The sequence below is a fragment of the Sceloporus occidentalis genome, unplaced genomic scaffold, assembly GCF_023333645.1.
Source record: "Sceloporus occidentalis isolate IW3139 unplaced genomic scaffold, rSceOcc1.0.p SCAF_1, whole genome shotgun sequence".
Lineage (NCBI taxonomy): Eukaryota > Metazoa > Chordata > Lepidosauria > Squamata > Phrynosomatidae > Sceloporus > Sceloporus occidentalis.
Genome location: NW_028316981.1, coordinates 130808435 through 130828575, shown reverse-complemented (window position 1 = coordinate 130828575; position 20141 = coordinate 130808435). Strand labels below are relative to the sequence as shown.

At 41.3% G+C, this 20141-nt stretch overlaps 1 protein-coding gene across 1 annotated transcript; it reads left to right on the top strand.

Annotated features, from left to right (window-relative positions):
* The first annotated feature begins 1449 nt into the window (after positions 1–1449).
* On the top strand, positions 1450–11166 carry GALR2 (galanin receptor 2). The gene is made up of 2 exons (XM_089507789.1): positions 1450–2144; positions 8900–11166. Exons 1-2 carry the CDS (start codon positions 1765–1767, stop codon positions 9678–9680), a joined length of 1161 nt encoding a protein of 386 aa, XP_089363915.1. The 5' UTR covers positions 1450–1764; the 3' UTR covers positions 9681–11166.
* Positions 11167–20141: the final 8975 nt, after the last annotated feature.

Genomic DNA, 20141 nt, shown 5'->3' with positions numbered 1-20141 from the left:
CTCCAATCTGCTAGGACCTTTCCTGTTCTCCAGGAATCCTCAAAGATTAATGATAGTAGTTCTGAGATTACTTCTGCTAGTTCCTTTAATACCCTTGGATGTGAGAAGGTAGCTGTAACAGATGTAGTTCATCTGGCCCTGGTTTTCCTAAAGACTAGAATGCATGTCTATGCTTGGCTTCCCTTTTCTCTGTATAACAAACTCTGGGAGAACATGGCCGCTCCCACCTAAGGATCCTACTACACCCACCCCATTAACTATTGGTTAGGATCAGATTTAAAATAGGTGATCCCCTAGTTGTCTCTTCCACCTTCTGGACAATAAAAATGTCTGCAAAATAAGTGAGGAGTATGTTGGACCTTAAATTTTTGGCAGAGTTTAACTTCCAGCAAATATCAGGATAGTTGAAATCCCCCATTACTACCACATCTCCCTTTTCTGAATGTGTGGTGATCTGTTTCAGGAAGGCATCATTCATGTCCTCACTTTGGCTTGGGGGTCTGTAGTACATTCACCACCACCATCACATCTCTGTTGTTTCTCTCCCTCTTAATTTTTACCCAGGTGCTCTCAACTTGGCTTCCAAGATTTAGGGCATGGACCTATTCACAAATGTACACATCCTATAATGCTACTTCACCTCCTTTGCTATTTGGTCTATTTCTCTGAAATAGATTATACCCCTCTATTACTACATTTCGATCATGAAACTCATCCCACTAGGTTTCAGTGATGCCTATATTATATCATATTTGCTTTGCTGTGCTAAGAGTTCAAGTTCATTTTGTTTATTTCCTTGTTGGGTGACAAACAACACCTATTGAACATCCGTCTTTTACACAGACATTAAAGAGACAGGAGGCATCTCCAGTTTTCATTCTAAGAGCTCTACTGGGACATACTGTTCAAAATATTTCATCTGCCTCGTGAAGTATCTGTTAGTGACTGTACCAGCCCAACAATTCTTAAGAATACTTGGAGTATCCAACATTCTGACTAGTTCCCTGACCCATCATATGAAGAGGCAAGCTACTGTCACCATCCCATCATACTGTAATATGATGTTATTGACCAAGGGATGGCAATGCTCATCTGATAAATCACTAAACCAGTACTTCTTATTGAAGGGTATGGGTAAACCCTAGGTTTCCAAACAATCTGAACTGTAAGCAGTCGGCATGTGCAGCGTGTGTATGTGAGGAGGGTACTGTGTTTCCATAGACACCATTACTCTTATTTTGACTGCTTGTCTCCCTGGAAACAAGAGGCAGGCTTGAATATATTAGTCGTCCTCCATGAATACCGTGAACTAGATATTTAGAGTACTCTAAGCAGTGTGGACTCAGCATGGGTCTATTAAACTGCCAAGAAGCGTAACTGGCAAGAAGTTTAGTCCTTTAGCCTCACACTTCTACAAGAGTGGCTGCCAGTGTTTTCTGTCATAGACAAAGGAGGAGTATTCCAGCACTGTGTAAAATAGAAGCCTGCTCGCTGCAAGAAGAAAAGAAACTTAGCACTTCAACAGTACATTTTTCACTTGACAATGGACAGAATCCTTCCGTCTGTGAATGGAACTTGGGTTGGCTTAAAGGATTACAAACAGGAAAAGTGGCTACACAGAAGATCTGCTATGAAGGAAATGATTCTTAGATGAGAAATGGTGTCTGGAAGTAAACTGTAGATGGGACGGATATGTGTGTTCCTTTCCAACTGACCCGGTGTGGTGAAGAATCCTTTCCTCATCTTCCCTTCCGTAACTAGAACATGCCTCTTGGTTCCAAGATGAACAAGTCGTTGCCCCAGCTAAACTCTTCAGGGAGCAGCGAAAGCAACACCTGGCAGCCCATGTCGGTCATCATCCCTTTTGTGTATTCGCTGATTTTCCTAGTAGGCACAGTAGGCAACTCTCTGGTACTGGCAGTGCTGCTAAGGAATGGGCAAGTCAACAACACAACCAATCTCTTCATCCTCAACCTAGGAGTGGCTGATCTCTGCTTTATCGTCTTCTGTGTGCCCTTCCAGGCTACCATCTACACTTTGGATGACTGGATCTTTGGACCCCTCATGTGCAAAGCAGTGCATTTTTTTATTTATCTGACCATGTATGCCAGCAGTTTTACCCTCACAACTGTTTCCCTGGACAGGTGAGCAAACCAACAGAGTGTGGGAGGGGATTGTGTTTGGACTTGAAGCATCCTTGCATAGTTTCACAAGCTAGCAATTTAACGTTGCTACATGTAATCATTTCCTCTCTTCCTGCTGCCATGCCCTGCATGCAAAACTTTGTCTCTTACTCCCAAAGAAAGAACAAAACTCTCTCTGCTAAAGTGAAGATGTTGTTGCTAGTGTAATAATTATTCCATCAATATAACTGACATTTAAGAGTTGAGATGACAAATCTTTTGGGCTTCGTGTCAGGAGAAAAGGCAGAATATAAATAATTAAATTAAATTATAATTTGCCTAGACAAAAGAGGGGTGCAGAAATATATCGCTGGAAGAGTAATCTAGTCTGAGACTTTAACATACAGCAGAACATACTGCCCTTTCCCAGTAGATCATTCTGTGAAATCCTGACTCACCATACACCCCAGAGAGGGATGCACTGTAGCAAAATACTTCCAAATTACTGGAAGTATTTGTCAACATCAGAATGCCTGTAGCTAAGCCAATTCTATAGAATAGGTTTCAGGGAACAAATGAGACAAACGAGAAGTGATATGGTATAGTGGCTAAGGGTGCATCTACACTGTAGAAATAATGCAGTTTGACAGCACTTTTAAGTACAATATGTAGTTCTATCCTATGGAATCCTGGGATTTGTAGTTTTGCAAGGTCTTTAGCCTTCTCTGTAGGATGGAGCCATGGCCATTAAGAGTGGTATCAAACTGCATTTCTACAATGCATGGGCCATCAGAATGTGAACAGTGTACCCAGGTATCATGGGTTCAAGTCTCACCTCAGTCAAAAGCTCACTGGGTGGCTTCATAAGTAAATCTGTCTTGGGTCCCTACTGGGAGAGAGGTGGCATACAAATGAAATAAATAAAAATAAATCAATTTCTCTTAGCTGCAGCTTCCCATTGGCAATATTGGAATGATAACAATACAGACTAACCTTCCAATGTTATCATAAGGATTATAGAGCTAGTGTATTGTGAACCATCTTGAATAGTTAAAAAGCACTATATAAATGATGGTAGTGCTGGTCTTTTCTTGATGGAAGTACTGTATGGTAATTGTTGCAAAATCTAGCCACAATAATATAGGTCTCAACAATAATAATCTGACATTACTGAGACAATAAGAATTCCCATCATGATTTTTGACATGTGACAAGACATTTTGTTTTAGTGTGAAGCACTGTGACCAAAAAAAGGGTCATCATGTTAGTTGATTTTCAGTCATATTATGAGGTGGAGGGTATGGGGATGCACATATTCACCCATATTGAAAGACAGATGGGAAGACATATCCTCATTCATATTCTCTGGTGCAGACAGGGGTGACATCATCTGGACTGCTTTAACTGCCCTGGCTCAGTGCTAAGGAGTTCTGGGAGCTGTATTTTTGTGAGACATTTAGCCTTCTCTGCCAAAGGGCTCTGGTGCCACAATAAACTGCAGTTCCCAGAATTTCCTAGCACTGATCAAGGGTAATTAAAGTGGTCTCAGACTGGATTATTTCTGCAGTGTGTTTTGGACCACAGAAGTGCACCCAGATGGATCTCAGATCTAATTTGTAAGAAAATAGGTATGTGGAAACTTACTTCCATGTCCAGATGGGTATGTGTGAAAATTGGCTGTGTGTGTGTGTGTGTGTGTGTGTGTGTGTGTGTGTAAATAGCTGCATTATAAGATATAGTTTTACTCTGTGCAGCTTCACAAATCATATGACAGGCAAGTCCAAAATTTTCTCTATATATGTCCTCAGCAAGGAGCCTCAGCTAAAGTATGGCTGCATGAAGCATACTTATGCAAACTTATCAGTGTCATTCTTGTATATTATGTGTTCACATGTCCACAAAACCACGAATGGATTGCAAAGGCTTTCTTGTGCAAAATCCTTGTTTCCTTTATATTCTGCTGTTGTGTTCTGTAGAGTTACTTTTATACTAATTTGCATATCTGACATATATACTTTATCACATGGAGACAGGAATCTTTATCCTGTCCAGAAAGTGTGATTGAACATGATTGTACGAAAGGTTTTCTCACTACATTGCGCTGGTCCTGTGAATGTCCCGTTAATGAAGTGGAATTGTATTACTGGGATCCTCTGATAATGCAAAATTAGGGGACAATTCCACTTCATTCCTGGGACATTCATGGGATCAGTGTGATTTAATGAGAAAGCCTTTCACACAATCACATTCGATAGTGCTTTCTGGATGGGACAATGTCCTGATAAGTGTGGTTTTGTGTGAAACTCCTTCCTGTGACTGTGCAATAAGCACAGGATAAGCATGGGACATGGATGGGAAATAACATCCTGTCCCCCATATGATAATGCCTATATGACAAGATGAGGTAGGATTACAGTGCATAGCTGTCTGTCAAAAGGTCTGGAAGCCATGCACTCTGAAGAGAGAGTTAGGCAGTTGGGTATGTTTAACCTGGAGAAAAGAAGGTTAAGAGATGACATGATAGCCATGTTTAAATATTTGAAAGCCTGTCATATTGAAGATGGAACAGTCTTACTTCCATGCTGAGATGGGTTTGTTTGAAAATTGGCAATATATGTTTTTTTAAATAGCTGCATTATAAGATATAGTTTTATTCTTTGCAGTTTCACACATCATATAGAGGGCAAGTTTTCTGCTGTTTTCTGCCTTCGGTCCCATTGTGGGAGAAAGACAAGATATAAATCCTTCAAATAAAATAAATAAAATAAATACCCCAGAGACTAATAAATCATAAATAAATAAAATATTTTTTTATTTCTATCCCTCTTTTTGCCCAGCAATCAAAGTTGTGTACAACAAGTTAAAATACATCCATATATACATAGTACCCCCCCCTTAAAAGAAGATTAAACAATATAAGATTAAAACTACACATTAAAAACCAACTAATCCAAAAAATAATCATCATGGGCAGAGTTCACTAGATGGGAAGTCTTATTCGTGGACGAGTATTTCATTCCAGGAAGTCATGGAGCAGTTGATTCAGTATGACCCCTGTATTCTCAGTTTCACTTATCCATATCTGAAAAAATATGTTCCCTCCAGGCATTTTCTAGGTCCTCCAGCATGATTCTATGGCATGCTTCTGGTGAAAGCTGACCACAGAGTCATGCTGGAGGACCTAGAAATGTCTAGAGAGATGTTCTCTCTAGGAATCACAAGGTCCTCAGCACAACTCTATGAGCAACTTCTTTTGAAAGTCATTCATTTTAATAGGGTTTGCTATTATGTCATTGTGGGAGAAAGGTGGGATATAAATCTTTGAAATAAATAAGAAATACATAAATTATTTGTGGTTTTGCATTACCACAGTATGTCTGGGAATGTATCTCCCACAGATACAGGGGTCATACTATAAAGCAGCAATTCCCAAACTTTTGTCTTCCAGTGTTTTGGACTTCAGCTCCCAAAAGCCCTAGCCAGCTTGGCTCACAATCTGGAATTCTGGGAGTTGAAGTCCAAAACATCTGGAGGACCAAAGTTTGGGAACCACTGCTGTAAGGGAAAAGGGATCCCACCTAAACATTGTGGTGAGAGCTGTTCAACAGAGGTATACTCTGCTTCAGAATGTGGTGGTCTCCTTCTTTGGAGGTCTTTAAACAGAGGCTGGATGGCCATCTGTCAGAGTGTTCTGATTTTGTGTATTCCTGCATGGCAGGGGATTGGACTGGATGGCTCTTGTGATCTCTTCGAACTCTATAATTCTAAATGGATTAAATGCATTAGTCAGACACATGTTAAACCATTAGCATTACAGGAATATATTGCAATGAAGTAGCTGTGCTAGTATGAAGTTAGCAGCAAACATCTGCCAATCTTAAATGCAGAACAGACAGCACTTTAGAGTACAGTATTTATAACTTGAAATTAATTCAGTTACTTTTAACAGCTTTGAGATGCACTTAAAATCTTAGCCATTTGATCTACTTTTCTTCTGTGTGTATTGTGCATTCCTTCTGGATCAGAAAGATGTACTGTTAACAAGTCCTTTTGTGCTGACACCCCCCTCCCCAATTCACTTTTCTCCTGTGGTTGTGAAAATGGAATAGAAGAATGTCTGCAAAAGAGTGTTTTTGTATTCCTATGTGAGCCAACTTCATAATCATCATTGTTGCTGCATTTAAAGGGATAGATGGATTTTTTTTTCAGAATTTGCTATCCATGTTTACTTTTGAGTAATCCAGTGCATTTTACTTTTGAGTAAATATGCATGAGCTAGAATTTTGTATTATGCTGATGCTGATAAATTCTTTGAACTATGATTTTGTTGTCATTATTGTTATTATTATTGTATTTATTTATATCCTGAGTTTTCCCCAGTCTGGGACTCAAGGCTGCTTACGACAGTTTAGCCAAACATAGCTGAAAATTCACCTCATGCAAAACTTAAAAATGTAATTAAACAATAAAAAAATTAAAACCTGTTAAAAACATAAATTATTAAAAGGAAAACAGCAAATAGAAATTCCACCACATTACGCAAGGCTCTTTCTCCTTGAGCAATTCCCAAGGCCTGCTGAAACCAAAAAACAAAAGTCTATACCTGCCTGTGTAAAAAGAGCAAGGAGAGGCCCAATCTAAAGATATTCCAGAGCCAGGGAGCAACAACCAGCTACAGCAGACTTGCCTTTGTAGAAGTGCCTTTAAATAGAAAATAGAAAAAGAGTGATTTACTCTTCAGTGAAACAACTTTTCAGTTTAGCAATTTGCTCTTGGTTAAAATGCAAAAAATTGCACATAACCCCCCCACCACCACCACCCTTTAAGAGAAAAGTGTGTGTGTGTGTGTTTGTATGCGTGTGTATAACTATCACATGCATTTTATTAAACAATTTCTTTGAGTAACTGGTTCTTTTGAGGCTGCCCAAGACTGTTTTATATGCAGCACTTAATGTTCAAATTTGCAAATATTTATCCACACAAATATTTCTGTTCTTGGGATTGTTGCTAGGAGTGGGAGCACATTTGACCATTCTTTTATTACCGATATGAATATAAATTCATATTTAAACCCACTCTTTCCGTGTGTGTGTGTGTGTGTGTGTGTGTGTATCTGTCTCTTAACTATTTAATTTTGTCTTAGGTACCTTAATGCTTGTAACACGTGTTTACTTTGGGCCCGTACAGACAGGAGCGTGGCTTTGGCGTGGCTTCTGGCCTCTTAGGATGCATGCAGCATTTAAACAGCATACCTCCAAAGTCACCTGAAGCAACTTCATTTTGGCCTTTCTGTACGGGCTGTTAAAAAATAACTAAAAAGTAATGATTTTGATTTTTTTTTAAGAAACAAGAAGCTAAGAGTGTTTTTTTAGAGCTCACTATAATGTTAATTAACTACTGTGGGACTTGTAATATAACAACTGTAAAAATAAAAATGCAAAAATTATTTTTGGATAAACAGAATACAACAGGCATTACTATACAGTATTGTTCAAATAACTCCTTTCAGTTCAAGTAATCAGGTCAAAAAGCACATGAGATTCTTTCCCTCGATCCTCCTGTAGAACAAGGAGATTGCCCTCCCTATCTCTTTAAATAGGGTCCATGGGCATCTGTATTAAGTGGGCCATAAAAGGTTTTTAAGCAATTTTATACACAAACACACAATTCTCAAAACTGCATGTAGCCTAGAGACTTTGTAAACATGAGGAGCAACTGCCTTTAAAAATGTGATATTTGTGAACTTTGTGCTTGAGGCCTGACCTATGCACTCTTTTCAGAGGTTACACAATCTGATTTTGGCAGGGGGTGGGGGAGAAACAGAATGGCAGTCCACTCTTTTCAGGCACAGATCAATTCAGTACCATTGTAAAGAGCAGAGAATGCAGTAACAAGACTGGTAGGCACTCAGAAAAAAACAGAGCTGCACCAGTGACATTTAACTCTCTGTGTGTGTCTGTGTGTTGAATAGGAATGGAAGGAGTTGATAGAAATGGAAGGAGCCCTGTTTATGCATGGCAATAATGCAACACCACTCTATAGCCCTCTTCAGGACTTTTAGAAAGAATGTGTTAATGACCAGAGCTTGGGAAATTACATTCAAAAAGCATCTGGTTACTGTTACAGTTCCAAGGGAAGAGAAATGTACAGTTATTGGAATAATTTTCAGGAACAGCTTCAAGAACAGCAGCTATGAAGGAGAAAGGCACTGGAGCAATAGGCTATCCAGAACCAGCAGATTTTGCTTGCCTTCCCTTGCCGCCATTGTGTATCTCTGAAAACAAGTGCAACCATTAGCACAGTGCACCAGAAGGATTCTCTGCTGTGGTCAGTGTTGGCAGCAACATGCCCTTCCAAAGTTTATCATTGTGTCATACTGCTTGTGTGTTTGTTGCTTGTACATTTGGACTCTTAGGACCAAGTTGCCCTTTCACCAAATGTTCCCCCATTACAGCGTCTGCTTCATCTCCCTTCCTTTCTACATGCAATAGTCCAAACTCTTTAAGCAGCTTCTTCATTTATGATGTGAAGGAGTTCAGTCATATGATACTCTGCAATCATTTTGAGCATCTTCCCATTCTCAGGATGAAACACATCCAGTTATAATGCCTTCTTTAACAATATTATAAATATTACATTTGTCATTGTGATTATGGTATATTAATTTTGGATTCTCCATGCATACCACACTTCCCAGACCCTTTTTTTTTCTTTTTCTTTTTAAAAAAAGTTCCTCAGTATTATTGCTTTTTCTTATTTTACTTTTCCCTCCTTAGGTATTTGGCTATCAGGTATCCTTTGCATTCAAGAGAACTCAGAACCCCCAAGAATGCCCTCACCGCTATTTGCCTGATTTGGGGTCTTTCCATAATCTTCTCTGGGCCTTACATCAGTTATTACCAGGAGTTTCAGATAGCCAATGTCACCGTCTGCCATCCCATCTGGAAAATCCCCCAGCGCAAAATTATGGATCTCTGTACATTTGTCTTCAGCTATGTCATCCCTGTGTTGATCTTGAGCCTCACTTACCTGAGGACCATCCGCTACCTCTGGACATCTGTGGACCCTATGAAAGATATGTCTGATTCCAAGAAGGGCAAGCGCAAGGTTACCCGGATGATCATCATTGTAGCTGTTCTCTTCTGTCTTTGCTGGCTGCCCCATCACCTGGTCATCCTGTGCTTTTGGTTTGGGTATTTCCCACTGAACAATGCTACCTATGTGCTCAGGGTCCTTTCTCATGTGATTTCCTATGCCAACTCCTGTGTCAACCCCATTGTCTACGCTCTGGTATCCAAGCATTTCCGTAAAGGGTTCAAGAAAATCTTCAGTTGCCTCTTGCACAAAAGAGTGGCCAACAAGGTCCACGTGGCACAGGTGACCCACACAGTCAGTATCCTGGAAGCAGATCTGACAGAAGTGATACATGTCAGTGAGCCCACACATGCCAGAGCCTCCAGTTGCTGCCAGATTCCAATCCAGACATGGGAGGAGGCAGAGCAGCTGAGTCGTCAAGAGAAAGTGGCCAACTCATTCATCACTTTCAATGTGACTTAGCATTGCCCTTTGTCCTTGGGCTGCTATCAGAAGATGAATTCTTTGGGTACAATGATAGTTTAACCCAAAGGATGTTTGTTGTTTGTTTAAAGGTTTTAAGATGTAGTTTAAAACCCTAAGGATCAGTAGGTGGCTTAAGCCAGGGAGATATATATATATTTATATATTTGTTCATTCTACTCAAAGTAACACATCTGCCAGAAGTTAACATGCTGTAAAAGGTCTACACAACATAGCGGACAGCAACACAAGGAGCAAGAAGTGGTGTTATTGCAGATACACAGATAACAGTATTGGAAGGTTGTTTGTTTTGGTCACTGGCTATAAACTAAGAGATTAGCCAGCCATGGAACCACTGTATTGTGAATTTGTACTAATCAATACATTAAGGTATCCTCAGGGTAGGTCACCAGGTTTGGTTTACATGACAGCTCTAGGGTCAGGGAATGCATTGGACATGGCATTGAATTACATTACCTCCAAAGTCCTTAGATCCAGGTGAGGACCTTCTGATGCTGTTGGATTCCAGTGTCCTTCAGCCTCAGCCTGTATGACTAAAGGTCAGGAATGATGAGAGTTGTACTTCAACACTATCTGGAGGCCACAGAATCTTCATTCTGCTTTTATATGAAAAATTGAAATTATGCAGAGAATGGGACTGACTGTTCGTTTATGTCAGGAACTGTGGGGGTTCATCCAAGGGCCTTAGATGCTGGGACACTGTTGAATGATTTACCATGCCTGCCATCAGGCCTCAGCATACAGAATGTAATAGGAGAATGAGGCACAAACTCCTTCAGGTGCAGTCAGTGTTAATTCTGTACATATGTATATGACAAGAGAAATTAGGAATTCTCTTTGCTGAACTTCAGGTTCCAGGTTGAGTCCTCTTGCTAGTGGAGTTTACTATCATAAACTGCTGGAATGACTTGGACACCTGAGCTGAGGAATGAATTCTCCAGATCTAGATTCATATCCATTCCACTTAGCGAGCCAGTCCAGTTTTGACAGATACAGAACAAAAACCCTCAGTCTTATGCTTAGAATCCAAAGAATTATAAAAATGTGTCCATAAAACTTGTTTACAGTCACCATCCCAGTTCTCTTAGATTGCAATTTGTGCACACTTGCTTGGTTGGGAGTAAGCCCAATTTAACTTAGTGGCCCTTTATGTCAGAGTAAACTTTCTCATTATTGTACCATTCAAACTGATTTAAGCTTCAGAAGATAAATCCTTATGTATGGTGATGTGCTCCCTGTTACTACAACATAACGGCAATTGATGTGGTAATGTATTACATCTACTTTTCCTTGGCATCAAGTCATTTTCTCTGCGGGACCTACTTCTATAAACTCTGCAAGAAATGAATGACTGAAAGACTAATGAAGAATTGAAAATATTTCCCCCTGTTATATGATAAAATGTTGTAAGTATATTTACTATAGTGTATACAGTCAATTTTATTGAGGCTAACTTCTGAGAAGACACGCAAGGCCATATTTTGATAACCTAAAAATTGTAAAAACTAGGACATATATAGGGCTTCGTATATATGGTACCAAGTTCACAAGGTCTCTGTTATAACTAAATTAGGTTTTTGTTGTAACTATATTTTCAATAGCATATACCACTGAATGATCTCCTCCTCCTCCTCCATTTCCCTCATTCTGAGGAATGAGAGTTTATTGATGGGAAAGCCCAGTGTTTAGATATGATTGTAGGAGCTTAGTTCTGAAGAAGAGTAGATCTGCTTGGGGCTTGTGTTATTTAAAAAACAAACAGTGGTTCTGTCTACAACATGATGACTCCTGAAAAGAGAATGAGAGAGAGAGAGAGAGAGAGAGAGAGAGAGAGAGAGAGAGAGAGTCTTAGGCCCCATACAGACAGGCTAAAATAAAGCTGCTTCAGGTCACTTTGGAGATACGCTGTTTAAATGATGCTTGTGTCCTAAGAGTCCGGAAGCTGTGCCAAAGCTGCGCTCCAGTCCTTAGGCCTAAAGCATGGCTTTGGCATGGCTTCCGGAATCTTAGGACGCAAGCATCATTTAAACATTGTACCTGAAGCAGCTTTATTTTGGCCTGTCTGTATGGGACCTTTGACACACTGCATGATTATAGTGAGCTTATCTGTTTTATTTAGCCAGATAAATTTTTCTTTACTTTTTTCTGTGAATGGGAAGGCGAGTCACAATGTGCCCTGTGAACCTGTTTTGCATTCACCATGATATCATTTATACTGTTTTCAGTATGAGGTACTAGCCATTATACTTTGGACTTTATGGTCAGTGGTCTGTAATTTCCATTTACTTTTAAACAGAAATAAACTTGGTTTTCCCTTCAGAAACCCAAGAGGAAATAGTTGTCTCCTGTTTGTGTTCACATTGTGCTTCATAGTCATGGGCACTATTTGTTGAACTTTGTCAATAAAAATAAAAGATTGGCATAGAGATTCTTGTTTTGTGTTTTTTCCTCAAGATAAAAAGGAACCATCAAGAGTATTCAGGACTTGGATTGTGCCTTGAATAGGTCATACTGCCAATAACTTACAAATGGCAGTAGATAAAGATAATGCATGTTCAGAGTACATAATGTATTCTACATGCAAACTTATAAAGCCACTATTATGGATTCTAGGAGCAAGACCCTCCAAAGTACTTTCCCCCACCATCGTTTTACCACTGAACTTCTACGATCCCCTTTCGTCTAGGAGTGAAGCCACACATTTTTAAACAAGCAAGCGATCTCAAAGTGCTATGCACACAAAAGAATATCAACAAACCCTCTCACTGATACCCTGTAAAATCATGGTCCCCTTACAATCCTCATCTCTGATCCCATCTCCTACTCTGAGAAACTCTTGTCTGACTTCAACCACTAATCTTCTGCATTAAACCTTATTGCAGCCAGACCTAGCTGTTCCTACGTCAAGGTCTTCCTATCAATAACTTCCATATTTAGTCTAACAATTCTCCTGCAATGAATCATGCACAATTATATCAACACTTCATTATATCTCTCTCCTTATTTATCTCACAGATCCAAACCTTCTTCAGCAGAGGAGGTTGCTCAACAGCCAGCTCCCCACCTTTCAGTTCTTCCTCATTCTTCTCTCTTTTCTTCACCCCCTTTAAATATTTCTGCCTAGTAGGCAGATATGTTGGTTGAGCTTTGTAACCTAGATTTAACCTTTCAGAATGCAGACAGTCTGGTTCATGGTTCACTGCTTACCTTAACTGGTTAGCTGACAGAGAAGGAGGCCCATGGTTTCCAAAGCATAGGGATGGCAGTAAATTTATTTAAGTTTGTTTTTTATTAAAATTTGCCAAAATTAATAAATTTCTTCATATTCAGGAGGACTCTGAAGCACTTGCGATTTTAAAAACGCAGAGATGGGAGAAACCATTGACTGGTTTCTCCAGGCACCCAGAGGGCTTTGAGAGCATAACGTTGAAAAGCCTAGATTTGAATCACGCTGTATTCAACCATGTTAGTCCTGATGTGGGGTTGCCACCTCTTTGTCTGAGAGGCTCTTATCTTTCACACCTGTATGGTAGGCAGGTAAAACATGGGCCTCTTCATGGTCAGGGCAGATGTACTACTGGATTTTCAGTAGGGAGATAATTTGGTCTACCAGGACTTACAAGTTGCACAGTTTTTAGCCTTAAAAATTGAGGTTTAACATGATTTTAATTACAAAACCATCACGTGCTTTATAGACTATAGCAAAGCCTTTGACTGCATAGATCATGAAAAAGCTATGGAACACTCCAAGACATGAGAGTGCCATCACATCTCATAGTCCTGATGAGGAATCTGTATCAGGACAAAAGGCTACTGTTAGAACAGAATGTGGAGAAACAGAATTGTTCTCAACTGGCAAAGGGGTCAAGCATATCACCCAACCTGTTCAACTTGTATGCAGAAAATATTATATGAAAAGCAGGTTTAAACGTAAAAGGAAGAGATGAAAAGATAGGAAGAAGGAACATCAACAATCTAAAATAAGAGAAGGACACTATACTACTAGCAGAAAATATCAAGAACTTGGAACAATTACTAAGGAAGGTGAAGGGAAGAAAGTGTAGGCATATTGCTGAACACAAAGAAAACAAAAATAACGACCATGGAAGATCGACATAAATTCAGCATAGATAATAAGGCAGTGGCATCCTACTGTTATCCTGCGTGAGGGAGCTGCCAGGGGGTGTCGGCAGCTAAAAGGGGTGCACTCACCCCTTCTCCTTTGTTGCCACTGGAGCTTTCTTGTGAGGAAAGTGTTGGCGCCACAGAGAAGCAGGGATGGGTGTGTTTGGACATCTCTTTCACCACAGTGGCACCAGTGTCCTCATAAGGAGACCATTGCTGCTATGGCGAAGCTGGCCAGGGGCACTCGGCCTTCTCTTTTGCTTCTGTGGCCTCCTCATGAGGAGACCATTGTCACCATGGCAAAGTAAGGCCAGCCACACTCAGTCTGCCGTGGCACCAGCAACCTCATGAGGAGATCATCGCCACTGCAGCAAGGCCAGGCCAGACACAAACATCCTTCTCCATCTTTCTCTGTCACCACCATGGCCTCCTCCTGAGGAGGCCTTGGCCACTATAAGGAAGCTGGGAGGGGTGCATTCACCCCTTCTCACACTGCAGCAGGAGGAGGGCCCAATCGGCACCACTCTACCCCACCTCCATTGATGCCACTGCAATGAGGAAATTGAAATAGTTAAAGATTTAATGTACCTTGATACATTGATAAGAACTGCAGTCAAGAAATAAGAAGACTAGGAATGGGAAGGGCAGCCATGAAAGAACTAGACAAGATCCTAAGTGGTAAAGATATACAACTAAAGAGCATTAAAGTTAGAATCATCTAATCCATTGTTTTCCCCATCACCATGAAGGGATCCAAGAGTGAAGAAAGTGCATAAGAAGAAAATCCACTAATTTGAGATGTGGTGCTGGAGAAGAGTGCTGAGAATCCCATGGACAGCCCAAAAGGACAAACATATGGGTCCTTGAACAGATCAAGCCTTTCTTCCTGGAAACCAAGGTCCAAAACACACTGCAGAAATAATTCAGTTTGAGACCATTTAACTGCCCTGGCTCAGTGCTAGAGAATTCTGGGACTAAAGAAGATTTGTTCCTTTGTATGGCTTAAGTGGCTCAAAGGGAATGTGTGACAATCATTTTTATCCTTGACAAAGCCAGTCATCTTCCTCCAACTCATTTGTACTGTGAATTCCTCTAAGGAAGGCAGGTTCAAGAAAAAATGAAGGTAAATATTTCTGGGAACTCAGAATGGCCAGATAACAAAAATCAAATTTTGGGAAGAGAGGTAGAAACCACGGTTTGGGCAAGAGCCACAAAGGCCCAGTACAGATCGCTGCTTTGTGGCAGCCTGGGGCCCAAATTAGGGCTCGGGAGAGTGGAGCAACCTACAGCTACACAGAGGCTGCCATGATGATGTATACGTGACACAGCATCCAAATGGTGCCACACTGTGCAGACATAATCAGTGTGGACAAGGGCGCCAATGGGGCTGCTTGTGTGCCCTAAAAATAATGTGCCAGGAGGGGGTTCTTTTTAGGGCTCCTGGAGGCCATGGTGTTTGGTTGCTGCAGCCTCAGTGTGGGGAGAAAAGGGTGGTGTCTCGGCACTCCTTTCTGCCTGTCTGTATCGGGCCAAAGTTATCCATGCTGAGTAAGCATATGTTAGCAATAGAGTCATATTTAGAGGGCAGCGATCTTGGTTCTGTCGGAATAAGACTTCCCATCTAGTGAACGCTGCCCATGATGATTATTTTTTGGATTAGTTGTTTTTTAATATGTAGTTTTTAATCTTATACTGTTTAATCTTGTTTTAAGGGGGGTACTATGTATATATGGTTGTATTTTAACTTGTTGTACGCCGCTTTGATTTCTTGGCAAAAAGCGGGATAGAAATAAAAAAATTATTTTATTTTTTATTATTAATACTGTTGCCCACATTTCTTCTTTGCAGGAACTACTTCTAAGTCTTTGACAATGCTGGCTCTCTTGGCTTAGTAATGGAGATGAGCACCATCTCCTACAGTCAGACACGATTTGACAATCTTGTTAAAGGGAAACCTTTACCTTTAGTAGTTATTTATTAAAATATTTATATCACATCCTATATTCAAGGATTTACTTTTCTTTGTCATAAAAGTCAGTGAGTCTGTACAAGTGCTGAACCAGTGCCTGGATGCCCTAATGTGGACAAGTAAACCTAAGCTAGATCCCTCACATGATAGAAACTTGATATTGTCTATGTGAATTGACATCATCTTCAGCACCAGAGGGAATGTAAATGAAGAAAGGAGCTGAACTACTGTGACATCAGCCTTCCCTGGCCTGGTGTCCTGCTCCAGAACTGATGCAATACATCTCTTATAGACCAAGTCACTGTGACCGTTGGTGTTGGTGTGGCTACCTGGAGGGCGCCACGTTGTGGAAAGATATTATGCTTGACTAGATGGCCTTGGTCTAATCCAGCAAAAGCCATGATGTTCTTATGGTGTATTTCCAGTTAAAGAATTCCTCTGTAGCTTCCTTTTTCTGGATCAGGGAATTGGCAATTGCTCAAGACATTAATTTGGTTGTCAAGAGGATAGAGCTGGGAAATTAGAGTGCACATCAATAAAATATTCCATATGTCAGTCTGATTCTGCTTTGCAACTTTGATGAGCAATTGGATCACACATTGCCACCATCATTCAATCTAACGATGAAGCTGCTCAAAACTACTTCAAAAGAAGACAGTTTTTCTCATGAAGAGAAAATGCTCACAACACACTCTCTTAGGAGTTTATCAGACTCAAGTTTTGGACCTTGCAATAGCGCTAAGGAAGTTGCGAAATGACTGTTTCGCGTGATGTCTTACCACATTGCTTGCTTTTCCGTCATTCCCCTGTAACATTATCTTAGCGCTACAATTGCACGAAAGTTGCGATTTCCGTGATTTGCAGAACTATTTACTACACCAGTGCTTTCCTTTTGTCTTTCGCATTTTGCAACAACATATTTGCGCATGCGCCTTGGAGGTTTTGGTGGCATCCTGACCTTTGTGCTTCCGGGGGGGAGAGGGGAAAGGGGCTGGAATGGATGACCCCTAGGGGCCCTGTCATTTGCAGCCTCCTAAGTGTCCTTGCAGGACGGAGGAATGGGGCTGGAATGGATGATCCCTAGGGGCACCTTTCATTTACAGCCTCCTAGGTGTCCATGCAGGACATCGGAATCGGGCTGGGCTGGATGACCCCTAGGGGACCCTTTCATTTGCAGCCTCCTAGGTGTCCTTGCAGGATGGAGGAATGGGGCTGGAATGGATGACCCCTAGGGGCCCCTTTCATTTACAGCCTACGAGGTGTCCATACAGGACAGAGGAATGGGGCTGGGATGGATGACCCCTAGGGGCCCCTTTCATTTACAGCCTACGAAGTGTCCTTGCAGGAAGGAGGAATGGGGCTGGAATGGATGACCCCTAGGGGCCCCTTGCATGTGCAGCCCCCCAGGTGTCCATGCAGGACAGAGGAATGGGGCAGGGATGGATGACCCCTAGGGGCCCCTTGCATTTGCAGCCCCCAGGTGTCCATGCAGGAAAGAGGAATGGGGCAGGGATGGATGACCCCAAGGGGTTGCTTACATGCAAGATAAGGCCACCCCCCCCCAAGGGGTTGTCCTGAAAAAGGAAGGCCACCGGAAGGGAATGGGGTCAAAAAGCAGCCCAGCATTATGGGAACTTTGCAATCAGTAACTTGAGCGTTGTGTTGCGCTGCTGCCTACCACACCAACCATTTCGCAACAGATTTCGCAAGGATAATGGGAGACCATGGCCTGGCTTCCCTTTTTCCCCGCAATGCCCAAAAAGGGGAGGAATGACGCTTAAACTACGGGAGCATTGTGCAATAGGCTCCCATAGAAATGAATGGCGTCTGGAAGGACGTTGCGCTTTCACGTTATTGCGCAACATTGGTGACGCTAACATTGCACGATAGGCAGGAAAAATCGGCAAAACCTCGCGTCTGATAAACCTCTTAGTTTCCTTACTAGTGATCTCTCCTCTTCTCCATCCCCACTGTTTCATTAAAATAAACACATCAAGAAATGGCATCTCTCCAATTAAGTTTGTTTTAATTACTTGAAGCATGTATACCCCACTTTTTAGCTAAAAAGCTCCTCGAAGGACTTATAAATACAAAGGGTTACAATCTCAGTAAGTGTTCAAAGACATAACTATGTTGTTCTGTATCAGCATACAGAGGAAACATGTAGCACATTTGAGACTAACTGGGAGAAAGAAGTTTGTAGCATAAGCTTTCATAGACACCATCTACTTCCCAGTGGCATCACTTGAGTTGGCATCAGCCAGTGCAGTAACTCATGGTGTCACTCCCATTGCCCTCATCTCATACCACACCATACAGAATCCTTAGGAATAATTTTTGTACTGATGTTACTCATAAATTGTAATTCCCATATCACTGAATGTAATGGCAATACAGTAGTTATAACAGAAACAACTAGCAAAATTAAATTATATCTTTAAATTACTATATCATATGCACATCCTAAATATATTTACATGTACATAGTTTCATGTGGTTAAAGTGAACATTTGGTGAGATGTAATGATTTTAAAGAATTTTTTAAAAATAACACATTTTTTAAAAAATTGTTAATTTTTTAAATTACCATTTTAAAATGAATAAAAAATTGGAGCCTTTCCTTTCTCCTCTCACTGAGCCTCATCCCACTCACACCATCTCTTCAGTGTTTTAAAGAGCCACAGGCAAATGCCACAGCCCATTTCTGCCCCAAAGCAGATGTTTGAGGAGCAGGCTATCACTGGTGCACTCCACACACCCTGCACTTCTTTAGTGACGCCACTGCTACTTCCTCAGAGGCCTGGTGTTGCAGTGGTTAAATGCTGGCATTGCAGCCACAAGGTTGTGAGTTCGATCTCAGGGGCTCCAAGGTCCACTCAGCCTTCCATTCTTTCATAGGTCTGCAAAATGAGTACCCAGCTTGTTGGGGACAATTAGCTTACAGACTATAAACTGATTATAGAGTGCTGAGTTTGCTTATGCTGAAAACTTTTTTCCCTGTCTCACATATTACCAAAGGTACTACAAGATTCCTTTGTGATCTTAATGAGAGATAAGATACAAGAAAAAAAGGATGGGGAGGCAGAAAAATATATTGCAGCAGCAGCTAGGGCCTTTATTGCACAAGGTCGCTCTACTGCTACAGTTGCATTTTCTGTAAAAATGGCATGCAATTGAGATTTCAGTCTTACCTTACACACTTTCGAACCCATTCTGGGATTAGAGCACATGTTAGAACCAAAATCTTCTCTTTCATACATAGGAGATGCATCAGCTCCCCAGCCTAGGGCCATTGTAGCCCCATGGGAAGAGGAGAGGGAAGGCCAGGAGGGGAGGGAATAGCAGGCCGCTGGGCTGCTACCCTGGCAGGTTGGAGGGAGAAGCTGCCCTTGGTTTACCTTAGTGGTGCTGCTCCTGTTGGGCAGAGGTTGGGACTTTGGAGCAAACAAAAGCGTTGTGGGTGCATGGCAACGTGTGAGGGGAAGGCAAAAGGGGAGAAGAACCTTCATGTCACTCTCTTTGTCCAAATTTTAAAAGAGCTACCGAAGCTTCTGAAGCCCATCCTCCCCCCCACAGATTCTGTACATAGAGATATCTTGTAGCACCTTTGAGACTAACTGAAAGAAAGAAGTTGGCAGCTCAGATGCTCTGAGGAAGTAGACTGAAGTCTAAGAAAGCTCATGCTGCCAATCTCTTTCTTTCAGTTAGTCTCAATGGTGCTACAAGATCTCTCTACATACTGATTCTGCAGACTAACACATAGATTCTGTATTTTGGGCTAGGTCCTTTAAAGTTCAGACAAAAATCTGGAGTGGATACACTATCCCATTGGCACAGAAGCCAGCCACCACTGCTTTTAGGTTCTGTTTACTCTCCTTGATGGTAAAGGAAAGAAGCTTCTTGATGGAAGCAGACAGAGGGCAAGCTCTTTATGCACTGTTTCTGTATAAAATGCTACAAGGCAGCTGATAACATTTGAGACTGATATCAACAACCATCATTACAGAAAAAGCAGAAACCTCAGCTGCAATCCAAGTAAACAAACAGTGAAAACTGGAAATAGCACAGAGTCAGTCAGACAAAGCAGCACAAAACCCTTTAAAGACAGCTTCCTGCAGCTTCAGAGGACAAATAATTATGCTGAAAGGTTCAGACATATCAGGGAAGGGTTTAAACTAATTTCCTCTGAAATGAAGACCCCTCTTTTTAAAAAGGAATGGTAATTAACAATATGGCAGAATTATATAATCATATAGTGGGAAGAGACCACAAGGGCCATCCAGTCCAACCCCCTGCCATGCAGGAACTCTCAAATCAAACCATCCCCCAACAGATGGCCATCCAGC